The 26,101-nt window shown below is 42.3% G+C and overlaps 1 protein-coding gene and 1 long non-coding RNA gene across 3 annotated transcripts in view; one reads left to right on the top strand and one right to left on the bottom strand.

Annotated features, from left to right (window-relative positions):
• Nucleotides 1–26,101, bottom strand: part of LOC139161492 (uncharacterized) — a 101,229-nt gene that overhangs the window by 45,172 nt on the left and 29,956 nt on the right. The window lies entirely within an intron of this gene.
• The window catches only part of LOC139161487 (retinol dehydrogenase 16-like), a 29,678-nt gene continuing 18,324 nt past the window's right edge, over nt 14,748–26,101 (top strand). The window contains exons 1-3 of one of the 2 annotated variants that reach the window (XM_070740677.1): nt 14,748–14,876; nt 19,160–19,481; nt 21,603–21,861. In XM_070740677.1, the coding sequence (XP_070596778.1) occupies nt 19,169–19,481; nt 21,603–21,861 (572 nt within the window). In that variant the 5' untranslated portion in view covers nt 14,748–14,876; nt 19,160–19,168. Of the gene's footprint in view, nt 14,877–19,153; nt 19,482–21,602; nt 21,862–26,101 lie in introns of those variants that run through there. The other variant, XM_070740678.1, reaches the window with a different exon arrangement.

The raw sequence follows: 26,101 nt of genomic DNA, 5'->3' as shown, positions 1-26,101 counted from the left end.
GAGGGGGGAAACAGTTGCCTGCCCTCATTACAGTGTTATGCCTAACATTTCTCAGGCAGTTAAATAAATAAATAAATAAAAGGAGCCCATCATTCAGTTGGAAGCCAAGAGGAGGAATTGAAAATGAAAACGTCTATTCCTCAGGGATAAGAACTTCCGCACAGCAAAAACCAACCCATTAGGTATGTCAAGCAGTCAAGTCCACTCTAATTGGCCCTACTTGGTTTGAAACAAGAGAATCTCCAGCAAGCTAAAAGGGTTATCAGCATCTCTCGGGTGAAATTGGCACAGGTGAGCCCATACAGGGAGGGCGGCGTAGATTCAAAATGAGCTCCTGAAAATGGGATCTCAGAGAAATGTTTCTAAGTTTGACATATTTTTTCTTTAGCCTGAATCTGGATCTGCCCATATTTTTCTAACACAACAAAATTCAATTATGAGAAAAATAGGTGGCACCTGTCTCAGTAGTAGCTGAGGTGGGTTCCTGCTAGTTTGGAGTGGTACTGTGGAACCGTTAGTAACTTGGTGACCTGGGTCACTGGAACCAGCAGCCACCCAGGCCTGGAAGCCCCAGTTCAGTTCACGCCCCAGTTCAAGTCAGTTCTTGCAGATAGGTGCTGCTATCTCCTTTTTTTTTGCTCCTGCGCATGAGCAGACAATTTTTTTTAAGTACAGTGCATCTGCAGAGGTAATTTCCAGGACATGCGTAAAATGTGCACTTTCATCGCAATGCGAACCAGTGGGGAACATAAGTAGAATCTGTTGAGATATTTCTTTTGTAGATTTCAGTTGCTCATACTGAAGATTAGACGGTCAATTAGTTGTTCCTCTGGGTTTTTGTATTTGCATTTTGCTAGTAAGGCTTGTAGTCGGGTGACAAAGTCATTGATCGACTCGCCTTCAGCCTGCTTCAACTGGGAGAATTTGTTTCGGCTGATACGGGCAGGAGTCGTTGGCTGGAAATGGTTTGCGAGCTTTTCCTGCAGAGCCATCCAGGAGATGCTCTCGATGGATTCTTCATCTGCGAGCGTGGTGGCTAGGTTGTAGATCACTGGACCGCAATAATGGAGGAATATAGCTCGTTTTCTGTTTTCCGATGCATCGTCTAGAGCAGCGTTTCCCAACTGGTGTGCCGCGGCACAGTAGTGTGCCGCGAGACATGGCCAGGTGTGCCTCGAGAAGTTCCAGCTGGGCGGGGCGCTGCTGGCGCCCCTGCCTGAGTGTCGTCCTGTGGATGGTCTTGGGCTTCACAGTCGCTTCCTGGTTCTCTCTCCTCCCACCGCCTGTGTCTCCCGCCGTCGCCTCCCACCAAGCCGTCTCCCGTTGCCGTGGGTTCCTCGAGTGGGAGCTGCCGCTTCCCTCCGTCCAGCTCAGCCACGCTGCCATAGAAAGCACAGAGGTTATTGCCACCGCTTCTGCTTCCACTCAGGGAGCCACCGTGGTCACCACGCCTTTTCCTCTCGCTCAGCTCAACCACGGTGGCTCCCTGAGTGGAGGCAGAGGTGGCGGCAATAACCTCTGCACTTTCTACGGCAGCGTGGCTGGGCTGCCTGGAAGGAAGCGGCAGCTCCGAGGAATGAGGCGCTGGCGGTAGACACAGGCGGAGGGAGGAGAGGGAACCAGGAAGCAACTGTAAAGCCCAAGACCAGCCACAGGACGACCTTCAGCCAGGGGCACCGGAACCGCACGCAGCCATGGTGGGAGCAGCATGAGGTAGCAACGAGGCGCGAGGACAAGCAGGCAGCTTGGCGGAGGGGAAGCGCTGAGGGGCTCTCCTCCTTCCCCACCCCCGCGCTTCTCTCCCGCCCTGGCTTTCGCTTCGCCCCATGATTTCCCCGCAATTTCATCCAGGCCACCTCTTGCCTCCTTTTGAACTGCGGGGAAATCTGCGGGTGAAGCAAAAGCCAGGGCGGGAGAGAAGCGCGGGGGTGGGGAAGGAGGAGAGCCCCTCAGCGCTTCCCCTCCGCCAAGCTGCCTGCTTTTCCTCGCGCCTCGTTGCTACCTCCTGCCTTTTTCCAGGGGCCTTTGGAAGGCACCCAGGGAAGGGGGGGATTGGGGGTGGCTTCTCGTCCTCCTCATCCGGCTGCTAACGCCCGCCCGGTCCCTCTTGCAGTCCCTTCACCGAGCGCTTTTGTCCCAGGCTGTCAGCAAAAGGGCTGCAGGACAGGCGGGGCAGGCGTTCTTCTCACAGCTGAGGCAGGATTTGGAATGTCGGGTGTGTGTGCGTGCCCCTGCCACCCGGAACATTTAAAATAAGAAAAACCTTCGCCGGCCTCCGCAGAGAAGAAAGGAAGAGAGAGAAAGAGAGAGAGAGCAAGAGAGACATAGCAAGAGAGGCAGAGAGAGAGAGAGAGCAAGAGAGACATAGCAAGAGAGGCAGAGAGAGAGAGACAGAGAAAGAGAAAGAGAGAAAGAAAGAGAGCTAGCAAGAGAGAAAGAGAGACAGAGAAAGAGAGACAGAGAGAGAGAGAAAGAGATAGCAAGAGAGAGAGAAAGAGAGAGAGAGAGAGAAAGAGAGAATGAAAGAGATAGCAAGAGAGGCAGAGAGCAAGGGAGAGAGAAAGACATATAGGGAGGGAAGGAGGGAGAGAGAAAGAGAGCAAAAAAGAGAGGAAGAAAGAAAGAGGGATGGAGAGAGAGAAAGAAGGGAAGGAAGGAAGAGAGAGAAAGAGTGAGGGAGAAATAGAGCGAAATGGAGGAAGATTTTTTTTTGTCAAAACTTTTCTTTAGCCGCCACCCCACCCCCACCCCCGTTCAGTGTTCCCCAGGATTTTGAAAATATGAATAATGTGCCGCGGCTCAAAAAAGGTTGGGAAACACTGGTCTAGAGTGCTTGCTTGGAGGAAGATGCGAAATTTGGACATGTATGATGTCCACGTATCCTCATCGGGGTTGAAGAAAGGCAAAGCGTGAGGCATTGCCGAAGCCATCTCTGGATGCGAAGGCCACTGTTAAATCAGAGGCTGGAGGTCGAGGAAAGGGTTAACAGCTCTTTATTTAGTAATCAGGAACATTAAAAGTGACCAGCTCGCAGGCAGGTAGTGACTTAGAGGAAAAGCGGCCAAAGCCGCACCTTTTATACTTTTGTTACCAGCGCTGGGGATTGGTGACAATGTTTCAGGCTTCGTGCCGACGCTTCCTATTGGTTGCGCCTGCGGGCTTCTTATTGGTCGCGCCTGATCCAATCAGCAATCACATTTATTTTAACAACTTGCCAACATAACAAAATCCACCCCTGAGTAGTAGTAACTGTGAGAGAGATCTTGCAGCCCCGGTGGGTGATCACTTAAATATAAGTGCGCTCCGGCCACCAAAAAAGCAAAGTGGTTCTAGGCTGCAGTAACAGAGGGACAGAAACAAGGTCATGTGAAGCGTTAGTAATACTTTATAATGTTTTTGTAAGGCCACACTCGGAATGACTGCATTCAAGTTTGGCCATCACAATATTACAAAGTTCTTAAGACTTTAGAAAGAGTGCAAGAAGCGCAACACAAGTTGTTAGGAGACTCAAGGCTAAAACCTATGAAAAATGGTTGAAGGGATTGGGTAAGTCTACAGTAGTTTAATGAAAAGAAAGACTGGGGAAGACATGATAGCAATGTTCCAATAGCTAAGGAGTTTCCACAACGAAGAGGGAGTCATCTATTCTCCGAAACATCTTCAGGCAGAACAAGAAGCAATGGATAGAAAGTAATCACAGAGAGAGCCAACCTAGAATTAAGGAGAAATTTCCTGAGAGAACAATTATTTCAGAAATTGTGGGTGCAGCATTACAACCCCTTGTCTGAAATAGTATAAGGTCTCCTGCTTGAGTAGAGGATTGTACTACCTTAAGACCTGCAAGGTCCCTTCTAACTATATTATTCTATTCTGCTTTTTAAGTAGCGGGAAATCCTCAAAGACTTATCTTTGCAGTCTTTTGCCAGATATGGAGTGGGGAAAACAGTGAGCAAGAAAGCAAACGCTCTCAGTTAGGAAGGAAGGAAGGAAGGAAGGAGGGAGGGAGGGAAAGAAGGAAGGAGGGAGGGAGAGAAAAAAGGAAGGAGGGGGAGGGAGGGAAGGAAGGGAGGGAGGAAGGAAGGAAAGAAGGAAGGAAGGAGGGAGGGAAGGAGGGAGGGAAAGAAGGAAGGAAGGAAGGAAGGAAGGAAGGAAGGAAGGAAGGAAGGAAGGAAGGAAGGAAGGAAGGAAGACTGCATCATCCATCCCCTAACATTTAGGTGGCTTTGGGCACCTTACCTTCTCGAAACAGTAGACAATACAGAATCACTTGCTGTTGTGGTGGAAAAGCTTGATTCTGAAGACAGTAACTCCTTTAAAACTTCCACCTTCTCAGACCGTCTAGTCTGGTGATACATCTAAAAACTAACTGAAGCCATAAGACAGCATTGGTGTTCAAGATTGACATTTTAAAATTTATTCGACTTCTATGCCGACTTCTATGCCGCCCAAGGCGGCTTACAACAATGTGTTTTTAATAGGAAAGTGAACACAAGGACAAGGGGGCACAATCTGAGGTTAATTGGGGGAAAGATCAGAAGCAATGTGAGAAAATATTATTTTACTGAAAGAGTAGTAGATGCTTAGAACAAATTTCCAGCAGACGTGGTTGGTAAATCCACAGTAACTGAATTTAAACATGCCTGGGATAAACACATATCCATCCTAAGATAAAATACAGAAAATAGTATAAAGGCAGACTAGATGGACCATGAGGTCTTTTTCTGCCGTCAATCTTCTATGTTTCTATACAAACAATACAATAATAAAAAGAAGCCAAATATTAATAATAGTTATAAAACCCCATTATAAACCCTAAATTAAAATAACCCCCTACAAAACCTCTAACAACAACATTATCCTACTATTTTAGTCTCATTTCTTTTCTTTTTCTTCTTATGCTTTTTTCCAGAAGCACAAACCACAATTTTGTAAAACCACAGGATTATTAAAGAACCTTAATTCAGATTAATGTCAAACTGTATCTGGGAGAAACATTTTCTATTGTCAATGTGGCATGAAGGCCTAGTTACTATTGAAGTACCCGTATATATCAAACTTAATACACACATACACACCACCAGGTCTTTATTACCCATTCAGTAAGCTGTAAAAAAATTAATAAATAAAGCTTCATATTGTACAGTACATGAACTGCTGGTGCCCTCTTGTGGCCAGGAATAGATATGGCTTAGCTCTGTGATTATGTAATCCTCAATACAATAAATTATGAATTTTGCTGATGGCTCTAGTGTACAAACACTTCACAGCGCCATTTTTAAATAATCTGAATAGTTTAAAACGTGCAATCTTGGTTTACTTGCCTTTAGAGTCCTACCTAAGTTCTAAAGGCAGTCAGTCAAACAACAAAAAAGTTTTTAGAAAAGTCCTAGCATGGTCTCTCAACATTTTTGCTTCGGAAAGATTGTCATTGTTCGCTTCACATGTGCAACTCTGTCCCACTTAATGACCTGCATAGCCTTTAATGTCCTCCTGAGGGAGACAGGGAATCATTATGCAAAGCAATCAGCTGGGTGCCTCACCTAGTGCTGTCATGCTTGCAATCATAATGGGAGGCTCTGTTACGACCATAACTCAAGAACTATCTGTTCTGCTTGGCTCTCCACTCAGAGGCCATTCTGAAATAACTGAACTGTGTTCAGTTCTGGAAACCTCAACTACAAAAACCTATTGACAAAATTGAACGGGTCCAAAGACGGGCTACAAGAATGGTGGAAGGTCTTAAGCATAAAACGTATCAGGAAAGACTTAATGAACTCAATCTGTATAGTCTGGAGGACAGAAGGGAAAGGGGGGACATGATCGAAACATTTAAGTATGTTAAAGAGTTAAGTAAGGTCCAGGAGGGAAGTGTTTTTAATAGGAAAGTGAACACAAGAACAAGGGGACACAATCTGAGGTTAGTTGGGGGAAAGATCAAAAGCAACATGAGAAAATATTATTTCACTGAAAGAGTAGTAGATCCTTGGAACAAACTTCCAGCAGACATGGTTGGTAAATCCACAGTCACTGAATTTAAACATGCCTGGGATAAACATATATCCATCCTAAGATAAAATACAGGAAATAGTATAAGGGCAGACTAGATGGACCATGAGGTCTTTTTCTGCCGTCAATCTTCTATGTTTCTATGTTTCTAAGAACAGTAAATATCTAGTGACACATAACGTCCTTCAAAATGCTGGAGTTACAAACATGGATTTCTACAGGAAGCCTTCAACATACAACTGGTTGCATAACAAACCATTCAAACATATAATGGATCCTGGGAAAAGTACTTACGTCCTGGATTCTCCGTTCCAATGGCCACTCCCCCCCTTACCATGTGACTGCATTTTGGATGCTCAGCAATTCGCCCACATTTACTGGAGGTTTTTAAGAAGAGGTGGATAGCCATTTGTCGGAAGTAGTGTAGGTTCTCCTGCCCAAGGAGGGGGCTGGACTGGAGGACCTCCAAGGTCCCTTCCAACTCTGTTGTTGTTGTTGTTGTTGTTGGTCACTTGGTGACTATCACGACTTACTCCAACTATTTGGGTTTTTTTAATAAACTTTATTGATTTTTCATAAAAATCGACAGACAGACATACAAACATTTAACATATAGTTGGGGTTGCAGTTTCCCCTCTTATCCTAGAAGTCTATTTTTTTACAGAAAAAGAATACACTATTAATACCTTAAATCAACATACTAATTTGAATGAAAAGAAGAATTTTGTTCAAACCTTACAATAAAAAGAATTTTTAAAAGGAAAAGAAAAAAATCATTTTAGTATATTTATAGTTTTCCATGGTGTTTACATTTTATTTTTATTTTTGTTTATCCATATATATACCTTATTCCAAATGATATAAAATTCTGGTTCCTCTTGATTATTTAACCATCTTGTCATCATATCCATCTGCGCAATTTAATATTTTCTTAGTTACCTCTTCTTCCTTGGGAGTATTTTCTCCCTGACTATCACGACTTACAATTACAGGCCCAGCGATTTGTTTGTTTGTTTGTTTTGTCAAGAAAATAATAATATTTATATAAACGATACTAGGAAAAAAAGGGGGGGAAAGAAACATTAGACCAGGGGGCGGAAGGCACTCTGGTGCATTAATGCACTCCCTTTACTGACCTCTTAGGAACCAGGAGAGGTCAAGAGTAGATAGTCTAAAGATAAAGTTTTGGCGGTTAGGTGATGTTACTACAGAGCCTGGTAGTGAGTTCCACGCATCAACTACTGGGCTACTAAAGTGGTATTTCCTGCAGTCGAGTTTAGAGCGGTGATATAGCCATAAGGACTACCTATACATCTAATCAGATATGTAAAACATGACATTGTTTGTTTGTTAGAATTTGTCAAACAAAAACAAGAACAGGAATAAGAGAATAAAAAGACAATGACAGGGACGATAAACGAAGATTAAGATTTTTCTCTCTCCCTTTTTCAACTTCCGATGAGTACATTTTCATCCAGTTCAGATGAGTACATTTCTGTAAAAGCACAACTTGATTTATTGACAGTTACTGATAACGGGAAGCAGGAAAGAATTTCCTAACAACTGGTTAGCTTACAGTCTCTTTATAGATTTATGCAAATTAAAGTACATTACAATTTGACAGAGCAACCAAGCATTTCATAGGATAAAACACATCATCTGCTCATGAAGCTACTGAGGCCATTGACGTAATGGGGCAGGATTACTACGAAATCAATGGGGTGTTGTAAGGACAAAAGGGCAGTTATTTCACCAACATTTTTTTTCTTTTTTAGGAATTATTTACTTTTGATTTCCTAGAGCTCTGCTCATCACCCAGAATCTTTTCCTGGTTTATGAGAATGTCTTGGCTTTCTAAATGTTTGATGGCTAAATTAACAGTTTTCATTTTCTGAGAAAATGTTCTTGGATTCTAGGCATTTAAGCTGGCCTCAAGAATTTTCCTTCAAATGCAGGCCATTGAGATGCACACTGTATTGTTAATGTCTGCAGGAAGTTCAACCAAAAAGAGATGGAACTGGAGATCTGACTAAGCCATGATGTGGGGCATTTGCTGTTATTCATACAATATGGAAATCTTGCTTTAGGGATTAGCATATTGTTGGCCAAGAAACAGAGACAAGAACAGTGCCCTAAAGCAGTGTTTCCCAACCTTGGCGTTCGCTGGCTGGGGAATTCTGGGAGTTGAAGTCCAAATAGTTTCAAGTTGCCAAGGTTGGGAAACACTGCCTTAAAGTCAGATAGGACTGGACAGGGAAATCTTTACCTTTATAAAACCACCCAGTATGGCTTATTCAGTAAAAAGTAATTAAATCATGGTTTAGTGCACTCAATGTAATTAGGCCACTTTAGGTGAGATGGTATTTAAAACTGAGTTTGTATCATTCTTATCCTGCCTCTCTATATGACAGCTACTCTACGGAGAGGGGCGGCATACAAATCTAATAAATAATAATAAATAATAATAATGACAACTCCTAGCATAATTGGGAGGTAAACATTCTGAAATAATTCATTTTTATAGATTGGGAAGTCACCAGATGGAAAAGCCTGCCCTGGCCAGTTGCACCTTCTAGAAATTGATAGGATTGTGGGGACAAAAGCAGAAACCTGTATTCCAGCCACTTCTCGGTCTTCAATTGAGTCAGTTGAGAAGGGCGGCATAGAAATCTAATTAAATAAATTAAATAAATTAAATTACAGGAGGCTATTTTGTATGGCGTATATTGCCTGGTTTTGTTTAAGGTCATTTAAGTACATAATCCCTACACCAATATTGCCTGTCTACTTACATACATACTTACTTACTTACTTACTTACTTACTTACTTACTTACTTACTTACTTACTTACTTACACACACAGTAATACCTCGTCTCACGAACTTAATTGGTTCTGTGAGGAGGTTCGTAAAGTGAAAAGTTTGTAAGATGGAACAATGTTTCCGATAGGAATCAATGGAAAAGTGAATAATGCGTGCAAGCCCGTTAGAAAAATCCAAAACATTAAGGCTTTAAAAAAAAAAATGCGGCAGGCAGACGAAGCTGAGGTGAACAGATTGGGGGGAGGGACAGCGAGAGGTGGCAAGAGGTGGCAGTCCCAACGAAGCAAGGCGAAAAGAGGCTCTCTTGAGCTCCATGAGTCCCTGCCTCCCGTTTTTGCCCCCCCACACTCATCTCCCCCACATCTTTCTCCTCTCTTGAGCAACATGAGTCTTTGCTTCCCATTTTTGTTCCCCCTCCACTCTGCTCATTTCCCCCATGCAGTTTGGAAGGCGGGAGTTTGTCGCTGGAATTCAAAGCAGCGCTGGCAAAAATGAAGGAATCCCAGCAGAGGGAGCTTCAGGGAAATCCCAGCAATGCAAGAACAGGCACTTTGGCTGGCAATGGAAGTTCGGAGGCGAGGATTCCCAGGGAAATCCCAGCGCTTCGGGACATCCCAGCGGGCAGTAGTTTGTTTGTTTGTTTGTTTGTTTGTTTAGATTTGTATGCCGCCCCTCTCCGCAGACTCGGGGCAGTAGCTCGGGTTCGTAAGATGAAAATAGTTCGGAAGAAGAAGAGGCAAAAAAATCTTAAACACTGGGTTCGTATCACAAAAAGTTTGTATGAAGAGGGGTTCGTAAGACGAGGTATCACTGTACTCGTAGGCTACACAACATATAAAAGCAGCATAAAATAATCTAAAACCCATTTAAAAAACATTCATCCTTTAGTGGCTGGATCAAGGTGGCGCTAAATTTATCCACTCGAGATATTTCCTGGCATTATCACAAACAGATGTAAAATTTTCATCATTCTAGCCATACAAATTATTCCAAAAGGATTGGCAAGTGTCATCAAGTAAAACAGTGTCACAGATTTATTTGCTGTACTCAAATAGTTAAACAAATTAAATTATCTCCCCCACTCATGCCATATTTTTATTTCTAAGCATAAAAGTTTTCATCAGCTTATTCCTCCTCCTCCTCCTCCTCCCCAGTGCCAGATAGCTTTCTAAAGACCAATAACAAACGGCTATGCAATAAGTCTTCCTCTAGGATGCTTCCAAATTTCTCTCTCCTCTTAGAGCTCTCTCATGCCTTCACCTTCTTCCATAAGACGGCAGGTGAAACCAGCAGTGAAATCTACTTATTTTCCCTACTGGCTCAGAAGCGTGCAGTTTGTGTGTGTACGTGTCACCATCGCACATACTTTTTCACCCTATGTGCATGTGAAGAAAGCTTTACGCAGGCACAGAAGGTTAAAAACAAGAAAACAGTGGCATCCAGGTGGGTAGGCAGAGCCTCGTGCTGCCACCGCTAATGGCTGTCCAAGCCACCGGTGGCTGCTGCTAGCGGTATGCCCGTAGCAGGCCGAATGGTAGCATTTCACCCCTGGCTCAAACCAAGTATCATTCATGCACAGAATGGCAATATTTATTTATTTGTTTGTTTGTTTGTTTGTTTCTTGTTTTATTCTACTTCTATGCCGCCTAATCCCAAAGGTCTCAGGGTGGCTTACAAAAAAAAAATACAAATACATTAAAATAGAAGTCAAATATGAAAAAAAACCCTAAAACTGTAATCCCAATTTTAAAAAACCCAGAACTCAATCAATCACACGACACACATACATAACATTTAATATAATTTGGCCATGACAAATGACAGTTCATGGCCCTGCCGGCAAAGCCAGGTCTTCGTAGCCTTTTGACAGGCCAGTAGGGTAGGAGTAGTACAGACATCGGGGGAGAGTTGGTTTCATAGAACCGGGGCAGCCACAGAGAAGGCCCTCCCACACGGTCCTGCCAACCTGCATTGCTTAGTTGACAGAACCACAGGCCAACTCTGTGTGATCTTATTGGTCTCTGGGAGATATACAGCAGGAGACGGTCCCATAGATAGTCATGGCCTTGGCCATGTAGAGCTTTAAAGGTAATAACCAACACCTTGAATTGTGACCGGCAGGGCCGCCGATAGACGGGTATTACTGGGAGGGGCGTACCGGGCCCCAGGGAAATTGAATAATGGGGGGGGGCGCTTCTCCTGCTGAGCCCAGCTGCTGCGGCTGGAGGTGCGCCCGCTCTAGCGTTCCTTTCGGCCGGCCGCCACCTGTGCAAAGTTTGGCTGCGAACTTGGAAGCGCCATCCCGCCGGCTGGCTGGCTAGCTGCTGCCTGGTCTCCTCCCTCCCGGAGGAGGGTCTCCCTCCGCACCACCAGCGGCGCTCCCCCCGCCAGCCAGCCAGCCAAGCCCCGCGCCCGCCAGAGCCGGCTCCTCGCTCTCCCGCCGCCGCCCGCCGCATTTGCAGGAGGTGGGGAGGGTCGGGCGGCCAGCCAAGGCCAGGAGGGACGCCGCTGCCCCCCTTCCCTCTCTCCGCCTGCCGCTGTGCCTCCTTGATGCCGAGAGGAAATGCCCCGGGCGGGGGAGGCCGGGGGGGCTCGGACCCGCCACGGAGCCAGGCCCCCTCCGCCCGAAAAGCCGCCACGGAAGACCGCGGAGAAGGCAGGCTAACTGAGGAGGGGGCTGGGGCGGGGGCGCCTCGGTGCAGCAACCTGAGCAGGCAAGAGGGAGCGGAAAGTAGGGGCTGGGTGGGGGTCTGACCCGTGGGCGCTGGGGGGGGAGACATGAAGGTCACCCCACCTGGATGTTTTGGGCCTGAAAACTAGAGAGTCTCTTTCGTCCCCGGGACCTTTGGGCAGGGCGGGGGGTTCCTACAGACACGGCTGAGGCCTTTGGGCTGGAAGCCCCCCCCCCGGCAGCCCATGCCCTCCCCCCAGGTTTCCACGACCTGGTCAGGCGAAACTCTACATTTTGCTGCCCAAACAGAAATTTGCTTTGCTCGCCTGCACGGAGAGAGTGGGGAACTGTTCGGAAAAAGGCCCTTAAAGTGGGACAGAAGCGAGGTCCCCCTTTCTTGCCCTTCGAAGCCCTCGGCGGGACACTTCGGGCGGCCTGAGCCCCCCTGGCCAGTTTTGAAGCCCCCTCGGCCCCGCGCAGCGCCTGTCAGAGGAAGCTGCCCTGTCCCGGCCAGGATCCAGGGGCGGCGGAGGGCCCCGGGGGTGAGGTCGTCAGGGTTTGAGGGGCCCTAAAGCGCCTGGCAGATTGCCCAGCGGGTCTCGGCCGCCACTCGGGAGCCACGGAGGCCCCTTTCTGCTCAGGGTCTGGGCCGCACGCTCTCCGCCCACAGCAGAAAAACAGAAAAAATAAGGGAGAGAGAAAGAGAAAGAGAGAAAGGAAGAGGAGAGATAGAAAGGGGGAGAGAGAAAGAGGGAGAGATAGAGAAGGAGAGAGAGAAAGAGAGAGATACAAAGAGAGTGAGTGAGAGAAGGAGAGATAAGAGAGAGAAAGAAAGAGGGACAGAGAGAAAGAAAGAGAGGGACAGAGAGAAAGAAAGAGAGGGACAGAGAGAAAGAAAGAGAGGGACAGAGAGAAAGAAAGAGGGACAGAGAGAAAGAAAGAGAGGGACAGAGAGAAAGAAAGAGAGGGACAGAGAGAAAGAAAGAGGGACAGAGAGAAAGAAAGAGAGGGACAGAGAGAAAGAAAGAGAGGGACAGAGAGAAAGAAAGAGGGACAGAGAGAAAGAAAGAGAAGAACAGAGAGAAAGAAAGAGAGGGACAGAGAAAGGGGGAGAGAGAGAAAGAGAAAGAAAGGTAGAGAGAAAGAGGGAGAAATAGAAAGAGAGTGAGTGAGAGAAAGAGAAGAGAGAGAGAAAGAAAGAGAGAGGGGGGAGAGAAAGAGGGAAAGATAGAGAGGGAGAGAGAAAGGAAGAAGAGAGATAGAAAGGGAGAGAGAGAGAAAGGAGAAGACAGAGAGAGGGAGAGAGAAAGAGGGAGAGATAGAAAGAGAGTGAGTGAGAGAAAGAAGAGAGAGAAAGAGAGGACAGAGAGAAAGAGAGAGAGAGAATTAGAAAGACAGAAGGACAGAGAGAAAGGGAGAGAGAGAGAAAGAGGAAGAATAAATATTAAATATTGTATTTGTTCCCATTTTGTTTTTTACTTTAAATAAGGTATGTGCTGTGTACATAGGGATTTGTTCACACGTTTTTTTAATAGTCCGGCCCTCCAACAGTCTGAGGGACAGTGAACTGGCCCCCTGAGTAAAAAGTTTGGGGACCTCTGATCTACACTGTTCAAAAAAATAAAGGAAACACTTAAACAACACAATATAACTCCAAGTAAATAAAACTTCTGTGAAATCAAACTGTCCACTTAGGAAGCAACGCTGATTGACAACTTGGAGTTTATATTGTGTTGTTTAAGTGTTCCCTTCACTTTTTTTTGAGCAGTGTACTTTGAAATTAACTTGGATACCACGGGCTCGTTCAGACCTGCGTTCACCGATGGGCGTAAAAACTAGATCGAAAAGGATATTGAGATGTGAAGCAATATGAAATTGTATTTGGGTTTTTTTTTAACAGCTCCTATTTTAATACCACTGATAACTACACAACCCCCTGGATAATTAGAATAGAATAACAGTGGGAAGGCACCTTGGAGGTCTTCTAGTCCAATCCCCTGCTTAGACAGGAATCCTACACTACTTCAGACAGATGATTTTTTTTTTTAAAAAGTAGTTATTATGTAAACATTAAAAAAATAAGATAGTACATAATCTATCATTTTACAATATACTTATTTGTTTGTTTAAATTTTGTATTTGCATTTTATAAGACAAGCAACAAAACAAAACAACACAACATAACAAACACCACCCCCGTCCCTTTTGAACTGTTATCCTCACAGTTTCTTCTTTATATAGTTATACGGCCTGTAACATCAGCGGTTATTATATGATTATTCTATAGTTCCAGTAAAACTAAGGTCAAGTTGTTGCTATCATAATCTTATGAATAAAGTTAATTCTGGGAACATCAGGTTTTATTTACAGCTATTTTCAGATGATTATCTAACATCTTCTTAAAAACTTTTAAAAAGTAGTTTTAAAATGGCGGGGGGGGGGGCAGATACTTAGGCTGTATGGGGCCCCAAAATTCCTGATGGCGGCCCTGGTGACCGGAGACTAATTGGTAGCCAGTGCAATACACTCTCTCCTAATTAACTAACCATTTCAGAGTGCCCTTCCTTCACGGGGAGAACATTATATTTGAGGGGATTCAGTCTACAACACAGAAACTTGCAGGCTGTTAAACCTGCTAGTTCTTTGCCAGGTTTTGCATGTGGGAGTTGCACAAAAAGCTTTTTGTAGATTTTTTTGGAAGCCAGATATGCTGCCTGACTCTTCCCTGATCCTGGCTCAAGTGTTCATGGTCCAGGATCTTCTCTGAGCTTTGCCAAATCTCCCTTCAACCCCACCAGGATTTCACAATGGAACTTACATTTCTGCTGCAGCAAAAAAATAATAATAGTAATCTCCCTTCTCTCTGCTATCTCTGCTGTTTTCTCCTCATCTCTTTCCAGCTTTGCTCAACTTGCCCTTTGGTGTGGCTGCAGCATTTTATCAATGATAACGAATCTCAGTCAGTGTTTTCTGCAACCACGCTCTGAATATGTTATGCAATAGTTTGGGGGTCGTTCCACTCTGATTCCTTCTTTGGACAAACCTTTGAACAAAGCACATGTTGCTTTGGGTGAAATCAAAGAATGCAAGGTTATGGGAATTACGATTCAATTCATATAATGAGCCAACCAAAGATGAAAATGTTTGTTTTCTCTTAACTGACATTAAAATGCCAGTCACATGATCAAAAGAATCAAGTTCAGCCTTCTCGGATCATATTAACCAACCTATCCGAAACCTCTAGCAAGTAATGATGAACTATTCTGGCTGGCTTTCAACACCTGCAGACTAAACGTTTCAGTGTCCAGCTTTGGGAATTAAAATTGACCAAAATCTTATTAATCTCTGCAATATCAGGAGCTGAAACAGCTAAGAGGTAAGAGATTTATCAAAGGATTTTCTTTTTAGCTTTCTTTTAAAGAGCACTAAATGCTGAAAGAGATATCTGTCACTGTCTTTATATAATGCCAGAATTGTCAACTGCTCCAAACTTGACTGCAAAAAATACGACTTCAGCAACAGAGTAATCAACGCCTGGAATGCACTACATGATTCTGTGGTTTATACTCCTAACCCCAAAACCTTTAACTTTAGACTATCTACAATTGACCTCACCCCCTTTCTAAGAGGTCTGTAAGGGGCGTGCATAAGCGCACCACTGTGCCTACCGTCCCTGTGTCCTATGGTCTTCTTTTGTTACTTTTTATCATTCCTTATCTAATGTTTTATTTGTACAAATTATCACCATATAATTGTTTGACAAAATAAATAAATAAAAATTAAATAAATAAATAAATATTTAAGTATCTTTTTAAGGGATATCTCCAATCCCAGGTGATTTTTGGAGTCACAAATACCAGGAATAAAACTGTAAGGAAAGCTGAAGTTGAATGTGATATTTTTTAGGACTTTCAAGATGTTCATGGTTTAAATTCTGGGAATATTTTTTCACTTTCCAAATCTACCCCTACATCTTAGCAATTTTTTGGTGGCTTCTTAACCCAAGTTTTAAAAAGATCCATCCCTACTTTACCCATGAATGTTGTCACCTCACTCAGCCTAAAAGGGAGAATTGTTAAACCAGTGATTTTCAAACTTGGCAACTTTTAGATGTATGGACTTTTAACTTCCAGGATTCCCTGGACAGCAAACTGGCAGGGGAATCCTGAGAGTCCACTCAATTTAAAGTTGACAAATCTGAAAAACACTGCGTTAAACTGTATTAATTTGAGAATATTCTTGGGGGAGATTCCTATTGTATAATCCAGCAGCTTCATTCAGAGAATGGGGACTTAAACAACAACATTTTCCAACTTTTACCTCACAAAATCTATTAAGGAGGAAAGCTGTTCTGTGTGCCTAGTGGGCACATTTGGAATGCATAGAATATGGTGTGCCACTCTCCCCAATGGTGTGTTTTGTTCCCCCCCCCCCTTTACTGTATGTCATTTGTAGCTATATGCAAATATTGTACAATTCCCACAATGCTTTGCTCTCTGATGTGATTCTACAGATGTTGCTGAATAATGAACATTCTTCCAACCAATTAGTCTTTTAAAGGCTTTGCTTAAAAAAATTAATATAAATTTTTACAAATTACAAATTACTACTTTACAAATTTCAAGTACTCCTCATTACTGGTCACTTAGTGACCACTGAAAATTCCAGCAGACATATCTGGGGATACTTACAACCCAGATTCAAAGTTTCAATGGTCACCACCACCTCCATGGACATGTGACCGCACTTCAGGCACTAGGACAATGATGGCGAACCTTTTTTCCCCTCAGGTGCCTAAAGCGGGTGTGCATGCATTATTTCACCTCCGTGAGTGCCCACATCCATAATTCAATGCCTGGGGAGGGTGAAAATTGACTCCCCTGCCTTCTAGAGGCCCTCTGGAGACCAGAAACAGCCCATTTCCCAACTTTTGGTGGGCCTGGTAGGCCTGTTTTTCACCCTCCCCAGGCTCCATGGATTTCCCTGGAGCCTTGGGAGGGCAAACACGCCCTCCCCCATCCCCCTGGAGGCCCTCCATAAGCCAAAAATGCCCTCCCCGAGCTACCATGCAAGCCGAAAATCAGCTGACTGGTGCGCACATGCTAGAGCAACGACTCACATGCCAACAGATATCGTTCCTTGTGACATAGGTTCACCATCACTGCACTAGGCAAACAGGCCACATTTACGGCCATTTAAAGTCTCCCATGGTCACACAACCACATTTTATGACATTTTTGCCCCAAAAGTCATCATTTATTTCTGTTTTTCAGCAAAACTAGCCCCTAGTGAACCATGGGGTCACTTAATGATTCTGGTGTTTGCTTACCAATTGCCATGAAAAAGTCATAAAACTTCCAATATTGCTGAGCCTAAAGTATCTTGTAAAATCTTTGTAAAATTCTGCCAGTAACCCATCTGGCCCTGGTTTTTTGTTGTTCTTTTGTCTCTTGATCTCTTCTGATAATTCCATCATTGATATTCGTTCATTTAACATAGCTTTTTTTTAACTTTTCCTGATATTTTAGGTAATTCTGCTTTTTTCAAATATTCTTTAATTTTCTTTTCTGAAACTCTTTTTTGCTCATAAAGCTTTTCATAATCTTGAATTATTTTTATTTATCCTCATTTTGATAGTATAGAGTTTCTTTCTCATCTACCAGCCTATGTTTCTCTGTTTTTGATTTGTATAAGTTCTGTTTAGTGTTTTCAGAGCACAGGGCCTTCTGTTAGGTAAGGAGGAAGAATGTATGTGCAACAGCAAAGGCCTGCTGTCTTCGGCGCTACCGGTGCATCCTCTGTGGCTGTCATGGGTACAGGCATGCCCGTCACATGTGCATGCACCCATCAGCATGAAATTTGGCTTCTGCATATGTGCAGCAAGCAAATTTTTGCATGAAGATGCTCATGTGAGTGAGATTTTGGCGATTTTCACCAATATTTTTGCTTCTGCGCATGAGCAGAAGCAAAACATTGGCAAAAATCGCCAAAATCTCACTCACATGAGCATCTGCACAGAAGCCAAATCTTGCGTGGGGGTGCATGTGAGTGCATCATGGGCACACAACTGCGCATGCATCCCAAAAATCACTACATAGAACCTTACCATTCCAGTAGCGGGCCATCACTAGTGTGCAAGTGTAGTTGAAGAGTAGGAAAGCAATTTTTGTTGTTGTTGTTGTTTTTATCCTGTGAACATTCCAAACGTTAACCCCAGAATGTCTTCCTTTCTAAATTGTGAAGTTGCTTGGTGTGAGTTAGAATAAGGAGGTCCAAGTACTTACTGCAAGGGGCAGCAGGTCCTCACGGATCCCCTTTTTGGATCTTTCTATTTTAAAGTTTGTCTTGCTCTATCTTTCCACAAAAGATTTATCATGTAAGTAAATTTATACCTTGGATTCTTCTTTTCTGATGTCTCCTTTTTCTGCAATGGTGAAAATATATCGGGGTTTATTTCTTCTTGTTGTTGTCTTCTTTGCTTCCCACTGGTGAGGTCGGGCTACTATGGCCGATGGCTGTGGAGTAGAGGCTCGGTTCTGTGCTCTCCAAAGCTGCGGGGTGATCCTTTCCCTTTGGAACCTCAGCGGCGGCACCTCGGGTGCAGGAGAACCCTCTTTTTTAGGACTGGTCCATCCGGGCCCAATCCAATCGCTGGGGGCGACCTTTGGAGGGGTGAAGGGGACCTCGGAGACAGAGCCCTGTCCCGAAGGCTCCGCAGCAGCCCCAGTCCAAACCGGAAGTCCTCCCACAGCACTGTTTTTTAACCAGTGTGCCGTGAGACATGGTCAGGTGTGCCATGGGGAAATTAAACATGGGTCCCCCAAACTACCATTCCTGCCAGGATATCCTTTTTGTGTTCAGGTTTCACACTAAGTGAGTATAAATACATTTAGAAACCATAATATAGTACATATAGTACTATATGTATAATATGTACTGTGTTAGAGGTCATTTTGGTTGGTGGTGTGCCCCAGGATTCTGTAAATGTAAAAAATGTGCCGCAGCTCATAAAAGGTTGAAAATCACTACCTTACAGGAAGGTGCTCATACTCTGTAAGGGAACTGAAGTCCTTCCCAGAGATTGTTTTGTCCCTGGAAACTGGGCTGGGCCATTACCTACGGCAAAGTGAACCTTGCATTTGGATGGGTTGTGGACATGGGAGTCAGGTATCTCTGGGTAACTTCCTTCTGGAATCCTTCAGGGACTATTAAGTATTTGGGGCAGAACCACTTAATTAGCTCCAACTCCTTACAGTCAGGGGGTTGGGTACCCTACAGTCTAATCTCAGCAGGAAATGATCTGACCATGAACGGGGAGAAAAGTCTATAAATTTCAGATCATGTCTGGAATGTTTGGCTGCCACAAAGAAGAGGGAGTCAGGCTATTCTCCAAAGCCCCTGAGGGTAGAACAAGAAGCAATGGATGGAAACTAATCACGGAGAGAAGCAACTTAGAACTAAGGAGAAATTTCCTGACAGTTAGAATAATTAATCAGTGGAACAACTTGCCCCAAAAGTTGTGAATGCTCCAACAGTTTTTAACAAGATGTTGGATAACCATTTGTCTGAAGATGTGTGGGGTTTCCTGCCTAAGCAGGGGGTTGGACTAGAAGACCTCCAAGGTCCCTTCCAACTCTGTTATTCTATTCTATTTTGCAGGTTTTAGCTATGTGGCTCTATCTGGTTTTCCTGGTAGGGCTTTACATCCTCTGCCAATGGTACCGGAAGAGACAGATGATAGAGAACCCGACAGAGAAATACATCTTCATCACTGGCTGTGATTCTGGCTTTGGGAACCAGCTGGCCAGGCAGCTGGATGCTCGGGGTCTGCGGGTGTTGGCTGCTTGTCTCACTCCAGAAGGCGCAGAACAGCTGGAAAAGGTCACGTCGGTTTGTTTGAAAACCACCCTACTGGATGTCACCAGCACTGAGAGTGTTGCAGCAGCAACTGAATGGGTGGAGGAGCAAGTAGGAGACAAAGGTACAGCCTAAATACTGTTCTTCCTGCACAAGGCCAATTGGACCTAACTATTTATTCCACCTTTATTATTTTTAGAAATAATTCAAAATGATGAATGTACATAATATTTCTTCTCTCCCCCCCCCCCCCCCAATAACAGTGAGGTGAGTTGGCCTCAAAGTGAGCCTTGGTGGCACAGTGGTTAGAGTGCAGTACTGCAAGCTGTTTCTGCTGACTGCTGGCTGTAGTTCACCAGTTCAAATCTCACCACCAGCTCAAGGTTGACTCAGCCTTCCATCCTTCCGAGGTGGGTAAAATGAGGACCCAGATTGTTGGGGGCAATAGGCTGACTCTGTAAACCGCTCAGAGAGGACTGTAAAGCACTGTGAAGCAGTATATAAGTCTAAGTGCTCAGTGCTATAAAGAGAACAACTGACCCAAAGTCACCCAGACAGCTTTCATACCTAAGGTGGGAATCAAAGGTCGTAGTCCCACGGTTTCTAGTCTAGTACTTTAACAACCAACTAACTTCCTTCCATTCCCCACCATCCAGTCAGAGCTGAAGAAGCTTCTTGGATGAGAAGATGAGAGAGAGAGGGAGGGAGAGCGAGAGAGAGAGAAAGAAATAGAGATAGATAGATAGATAGATAGATAGATAGATAGATAGATAGATGATAGATAGATAGATAGATAGATAGATAGATAGATAGATAGATAGTAGATAGATAGATAGATAGATAGAAGATAGATAGATAGTAGGTAGATAGATAGATAGATAGATAGATAGATAGATAGATAGATAGATAGATAGATAGATAGATAGATAGTAGATAGATAGTAGGTAGGTAGGTAGGTAGATAGATAGATAGATAGATAGATAGATAGATAGATAGATAGATAGATATAGATAAATAGGTAGAGAGAAAGATGAGAGAAATAGATAATAGAGAGAGAAAGATGAGAGAAAGTTAGAAATAATAGATAGATAATAGGTAGAGAGAGATGAGAGAGAGAAGATAGATAATAGAGAGAGATAGAGAAAGAGATGATAGACGATAGACAGACAGACAGACAGACAGACGGATAGATAATAGAGAGATATAGAAGGGAGAGAGTTGATAGAATAAACGCAGACAGACAAACAGAATATACAGTAATCCCTCGCTACTTCGCAGTTCATCTTTCGCGGATTCGCTATTTCACTGGTTTTCAAAGGGGGCTTAAATCTATTAAATCCATTAACAATTTTAAATCCATTAAAAGTTCATATAACTCTTCTACAGTCCTACTGTACTCCATTAAAGAAACTGGTAGGATATCACATGTAGTTCCAGCTGAGAAACATTATAGAATGACTGTTTAATGCAAAGGGTGGGTTTTAAAAATACAAATACTCATTAAATACAAAAAAAAAATCTTTACTTCATGGAAATTTGTTTTTCACGAGTGGAGTTGGAACACATCCCCCGCGAAAAAAAATGAGGGATCACTGTATAACATAATATAGTGTGTGTGTGTGTGTTTGTCCAGGTATAGTAAGAAAAATGTGATGCCAGGCTCAGTTTATATGAATCAATGTAAACAGCTAAAACCTCTGAAGATACAGGGGTGGACAAAAAAATGGAAATACTTATGTTCAAATCAATCAAAACTTGACATATTTTAATGTTTTTTTGTTTTTTTAAAAAATTCTGTTCTTTGATATGTTTTTTAAACTACCTTTTTTTTTACATAAATTTAAGGAAATTGGTTATAACCTTCTAGAAATGGCAGACCTCTCAGACTTTCAAAGAGAACAAATTGTTGATGCTCAAATGACAGGCGCTAGTGTAACAGAAAATGCCTGGATGTTTGGCGTTTCAAGAGGTAATGTCTCAAAAGTAATGACTGCTTTTGAAAGGGAAGGAAAAATGTCCTCAGCCAAGCACAGGTCTGGTCGAAAGTCGAAGTTGTCTGAGAGAGACCATCGGACTCTAAAGCGAATTGTTAGAGTGAATCGCAAGACCACAGCTCCTAAAATCACTGCAGAGCTCAATAGACATGTACAGAACCCAGTTTCCATTTTTTTGTACCTTCAAAATAATCTATTGAATCCTCAATTCAATTCATATAAGAGAACTAATGAGTCTGTTTCCCCCACAGGTCTTTGGGGCTTGGTGAACAATGCAGGGGTTGCTTTCCCAATGGCTCCCAACCAGTGGCTGACCAAGGATGACTTCGCAAAGGTGCTAAATGTCAACTTGCTGGGAGTAGTTGATGTGACTCTCCACTTGCTGCCCCTCATCAGGAGAGCCAGAGGTAGAGTGGTCAACGTGAGCAGTTTGGCCGGAAGAATTGCCTTCAGTGGAGGTGGCTACAGCCCTTCAAAATTTGCATTGGAAGCCTTCTCTGACAGCCTCCGGCAAGTCATTCCCTTGGCTATTTATTTCATCCTGTCTCTCCTATGCTTGCTTTCACCACAGGAAAGGGGGGGGGGGAGGCTAAGGACTCACTTAGCCTCTCATCCCACAAGGGGGAGCTCTTGCCTCATAATCAGGAGGTTGTGAGTTCAATCCTAGGTAGAGGATCCTGCTTGGGCAGAGGGTTGGACTAGATGACCTGCAAGGTTTCTTCCAACTGTTTATCTGTATTATTATAACATGTGGTGGTTGAATACATATCACCGCCATCTGCTAGCCATCTCATGTTTGGGGGCTTTAGACATTCTGGCCAAAAGAAGCATTTTTATCCAGATTTAAGCCCAGGTACCTTACTTTCAAAATGAACCATTGATTTGGCTTCTCTTTTCAAATTCCCACACCCTAGCATTTGGATTACTGATTGCTATTGTTATTTTCTTAAGTACATGCCATTTAATAGAAATCCGTGTAATTACATTATTAAATACTTACCCATTAGCAGTGAAACAAAATGGATATTGAAAAGAAAATGGACATTCCAGGGATTTGCTTCTATGGATTTTTTTTTAACTGCACTCAATTTTGATGGATGCAGGCTCAAAAGATGCTGAGTCAGCTGAATTATCTCCTTATAAGGGATGAGGCTGTCTTGGTTTTAAAAAACAAACCAGATACAAAAGTAAAATGTACACATTGTTCAGTGCTTTCCATTGTTATCATATCCTATATTATTTATATTATTATTGCTACTATACAATTACCATATTTTTTGGAGCATAAGACACATCTTTCTCCCACCCCCCTAAAAGAGCGTGGAAATGTTGGTGCGTCTTATACACCAAATACAGCCATTTTTGGTCTGCCGAAGCTCCACCTCTGCACCTCATTTTTGTGAAAATTGGCCCATTTCTTTTGCAAAAACGCGGTGTAGAGAGTTTGGGAGGCCTGCAAAGTACTCCTGGGGGCTGGGGAAGACAAATCCTCCCCCCTTTTTTTGTTACCTTACCTTTTCAAAATCTTGGTGCATCTTATGCACTGGTGCATCTTACAGTCCGAAAAATATTGGACTAGACTAGACTAGAGAATAGAGAAGAGAGAAGAGAGAAGAGAGAGGAGAGAGGAGAGAATAGAGAGAAGAGAGAGAAGAGAGAGAAGAGAGAGAAGAGAGAGAAGAGAGAGAAGAGAGAGAAGAGAGAGAAGAGAGAGAAGAGAGAGAAGAGAGAGAAGAGAGAGAAGAGAGAAGAGAGAGGAGAGAGAGAATAGAGAGAATAGAGAGAATAGAGAATAGAGAGAATAGAGAATAGAGAGAATAGAGAGAATAGAGAGAATAGAGAGAATAGAGAGAATAGAGAGAATAGAGAGAATAGAGAGAATAGAGAGAATAGAGAATAGAGAGAATAGAGAGAATAGAGAGAATAGAGAATAGAGAGAATAGAGAGAATAGAGAGAATAGAGAATAGAGAGAATAGAGAATAGAGAGAATAGAGAGAATAGAGAATAGAGAGAATAGAGAATAGAGAGAATAGAGAATAGAGAGAATAGAGAATAGAGAGAATAGAGAGAATAGAGAATAGAGAGAAGAGAGAAGAGAGAGAAGAGAGAATAGAGAGAAGAGAGAATAGAGAGAATAGAGAGACTATAGAATAGAGAGAATAGAGAATAGAGAGAATAGAGAATAGAGAGAATATAGAATAGAGAGAATAGAGAATAGAGAGAATAGAGAGAATAGAGAGAATAGAGAGAATAGAGAATAGAGAGAATAGAGAGAATAGAGAGAATAGAGAGAATAGAGAATAGAGAGAATAGAGAGAATAGAGAGAAGAGAGAATAGAGAGAATAGAGAATAGAGAGAATAGAGAGAATAGAGAATAGAGAGAATAGAGAATAGAGAGAATAGAGAATAGAGAGAATAGAGAGAATAGAGAATAGAGAGAAGAGAGAATAGAGAGAAGAGAGAATAGAGAGAAGAGAGAATAGAGAGAATAGAGAGACTATAGAATAGAGAGAATAGAGAATAGAGAGAATAGAGAATAGAGAGAATAGAGAATAGAGAGAATAGAGAATAGAGAGAATAGAGAATAGAGAGAATAGAGAGAATAGAGAATAGAGAGAATAGAGAATAGAGAGAATAGAGAATAGAGAGAATAGAGAATAGAGAGAATAGAGAGAATAGAGAATAGAGAGAATAGAGAATAGAGAGAAGAGAGAATAGAGAGAATAGAGAATAGAGAGAATAGAGAATAGAGAGAATAGAGAATAGAGAGAATAGAGAATAGAGAGAATAGAGAATAGAGAGAATAGAGAGAATAGAGAATAGAGAGAATAGAGAATAGAGAGAATAGAGAGAATAGAGAGAAGAGAGAATAGAGAGAATAGAGAATAGAGAGAATAGAGAGAATAGAGAATAGAGAGAATAGAGAGAATAGAGAATAGAGAGAATAGAGAATAGAGAGAAGAGAGAATAGAGAGAAGAGAGAATAGAGAGAATAGAGAGACTATAGAATAGAGAGAATAGAGAATAGAGAGAATAGAGAATAGAGAGAATATAGAATAGAGAGAATAGAGAATAGAGAGAATAGAGAATAGAGAGAATAGAGAGAATAGAGAATAGAGAATAGAGAGAATAGAGAGAATAGAGAGAATAGAGAGAAAAGAGAGAAAAGAGAGAATAGAGAGAATAGAGAGAATAGAGAGAATAGAGAATAGAGAGAATAGAGAATAGAGAGAATAGAGAGAATAGAGAGAATAGAGAGAATAGAGAGAATAGAGAGAATAGAGAGAATAGAGAGAATAGAGAATAGAGAGAAGAGAGAATAGAGAGAAGAGAGAGAATAGAGAGAATAGAGAATAGAGAGAATAGAGAGAATAGAGAGAATAGAGAATAGAGAGAATAGAGAATAGAGAGAATAGATAATAGAGAGAATAGAGAATAGAGAGAATAGAGAATAGAGAGAATAGAGAATAGAGAGAATAGAGAGAATAGAGAGAATAGAGAATAGAGAGAATAGAGAATAGAGAGAAGAGAGAAGAGAGAGAAGAGAGAATAGAGAGAATAGAGAGACTATAGAATAGAGAGAATAGAGAATAGAGAGAATAGAGAATAGAGAGAATAGAGAGAATAGAGAGAATAGAGAGAATAGAGAGAATAGAGAGAATAGAGAGAATAGAGAGAATAGAGAATAGAGAGAAGAGAGAATAGAGAGAAGAGAGAGAATAGAGAGAATAGAGAATAGAGAGAATAGAGAGAATAGAGAGAATAGAGAATAGAGAGAATAGAGAATAGAGAGAATAGATAATAGAGAGAATAGAGAATAGAGAGAATAGAGAATAGAGAGAATAGAGAATAGAGAGAATAGAGAGAATAGAGAGAATAGAGAATAGAGAGAATAGAGAATAGAGAGAAGAGAGAAGAGAGAGAAGAGAGAATAGAGAGAATAGAGAGACTATAGAATAGAGAGAATAGAGAATAGAGAGAATAGAGAATAGAGAGAATAGAGAATAGAGAGAATAGAGAATAGAGAGAATAGAGAATAGAGAGAATAGAGAGAATAGAGAATAGAGAGAATAGAGAATAGAGAGAATAGAGAGAATAGAGAGAATAGAGAGAATAGAGAGAATAGAGAATAGAGAGAATAGAGAATAGAGAGAATAGAGAATAGAGAGAAGAGAGAATAGAGAGAATAGAGAGAATATAGAATAGAGAGAATATAGAATAGAGAGAATAGAGAGAATAGAGAATAGAGAGAATAGAGAATAGAGAGAATAGAGAATAGAGAGAAAAGAGAGAATAGAGAGAATAGAGAGAATAGAGAATAGAGAGAATAGAGAATAGAGAGAATAGAGAGAATAGAGAATAGAGAGAATAGAGAATAGAGAGAATAGAGAATAGAGAGAATAGAGAGAAAAGAGAGAATAGAGAGAATAGAGAGAATAGAGAGAATAGAGAGAATAGAGAATAGAGAGAATAGAGAATAGAGAGAATAGAGAGAATAGAGAGAATAGAGAGAATAGAGAGAATAGAGAGAATAGAGAGAATAGAGAGAATAGAGAGAATAGAGAGAATAGAGAATAGAGAGAATAGAGAATAGAGAGAATAGAGAATAGAGAGAATAGAGAGAATAGAGAGAATAGAGAATAGAGAGAATAGAGAGAATAGAGAATAGAGAGAATAGAGAATAGAGAGAATAGAGAATAGAGAGAATAGAGAGAATAGAGAGAATAGAGAGAATAGAGATAATAGAG

This window comes from Erythrolamprus reginae, chromosome 2 (genome assembly GCF_031021105.1).
Source record: "Erythrolamprus reginae isolate rEryReg1 chromosome 2, rEryReg1.hap1, whole genome shotgun sequence".
Lineage (NCBI taxonomy): Eukaryota > Metazoa > Chordata > Lepidosauria > Squamata > Dipsadidae > Erythrolamprus > Erythrolamprus reginae.
Note: the sequence above shows the minus strand (reverse complement) of the source record. Positions and strands in the feature narration are given on the sequence as shown.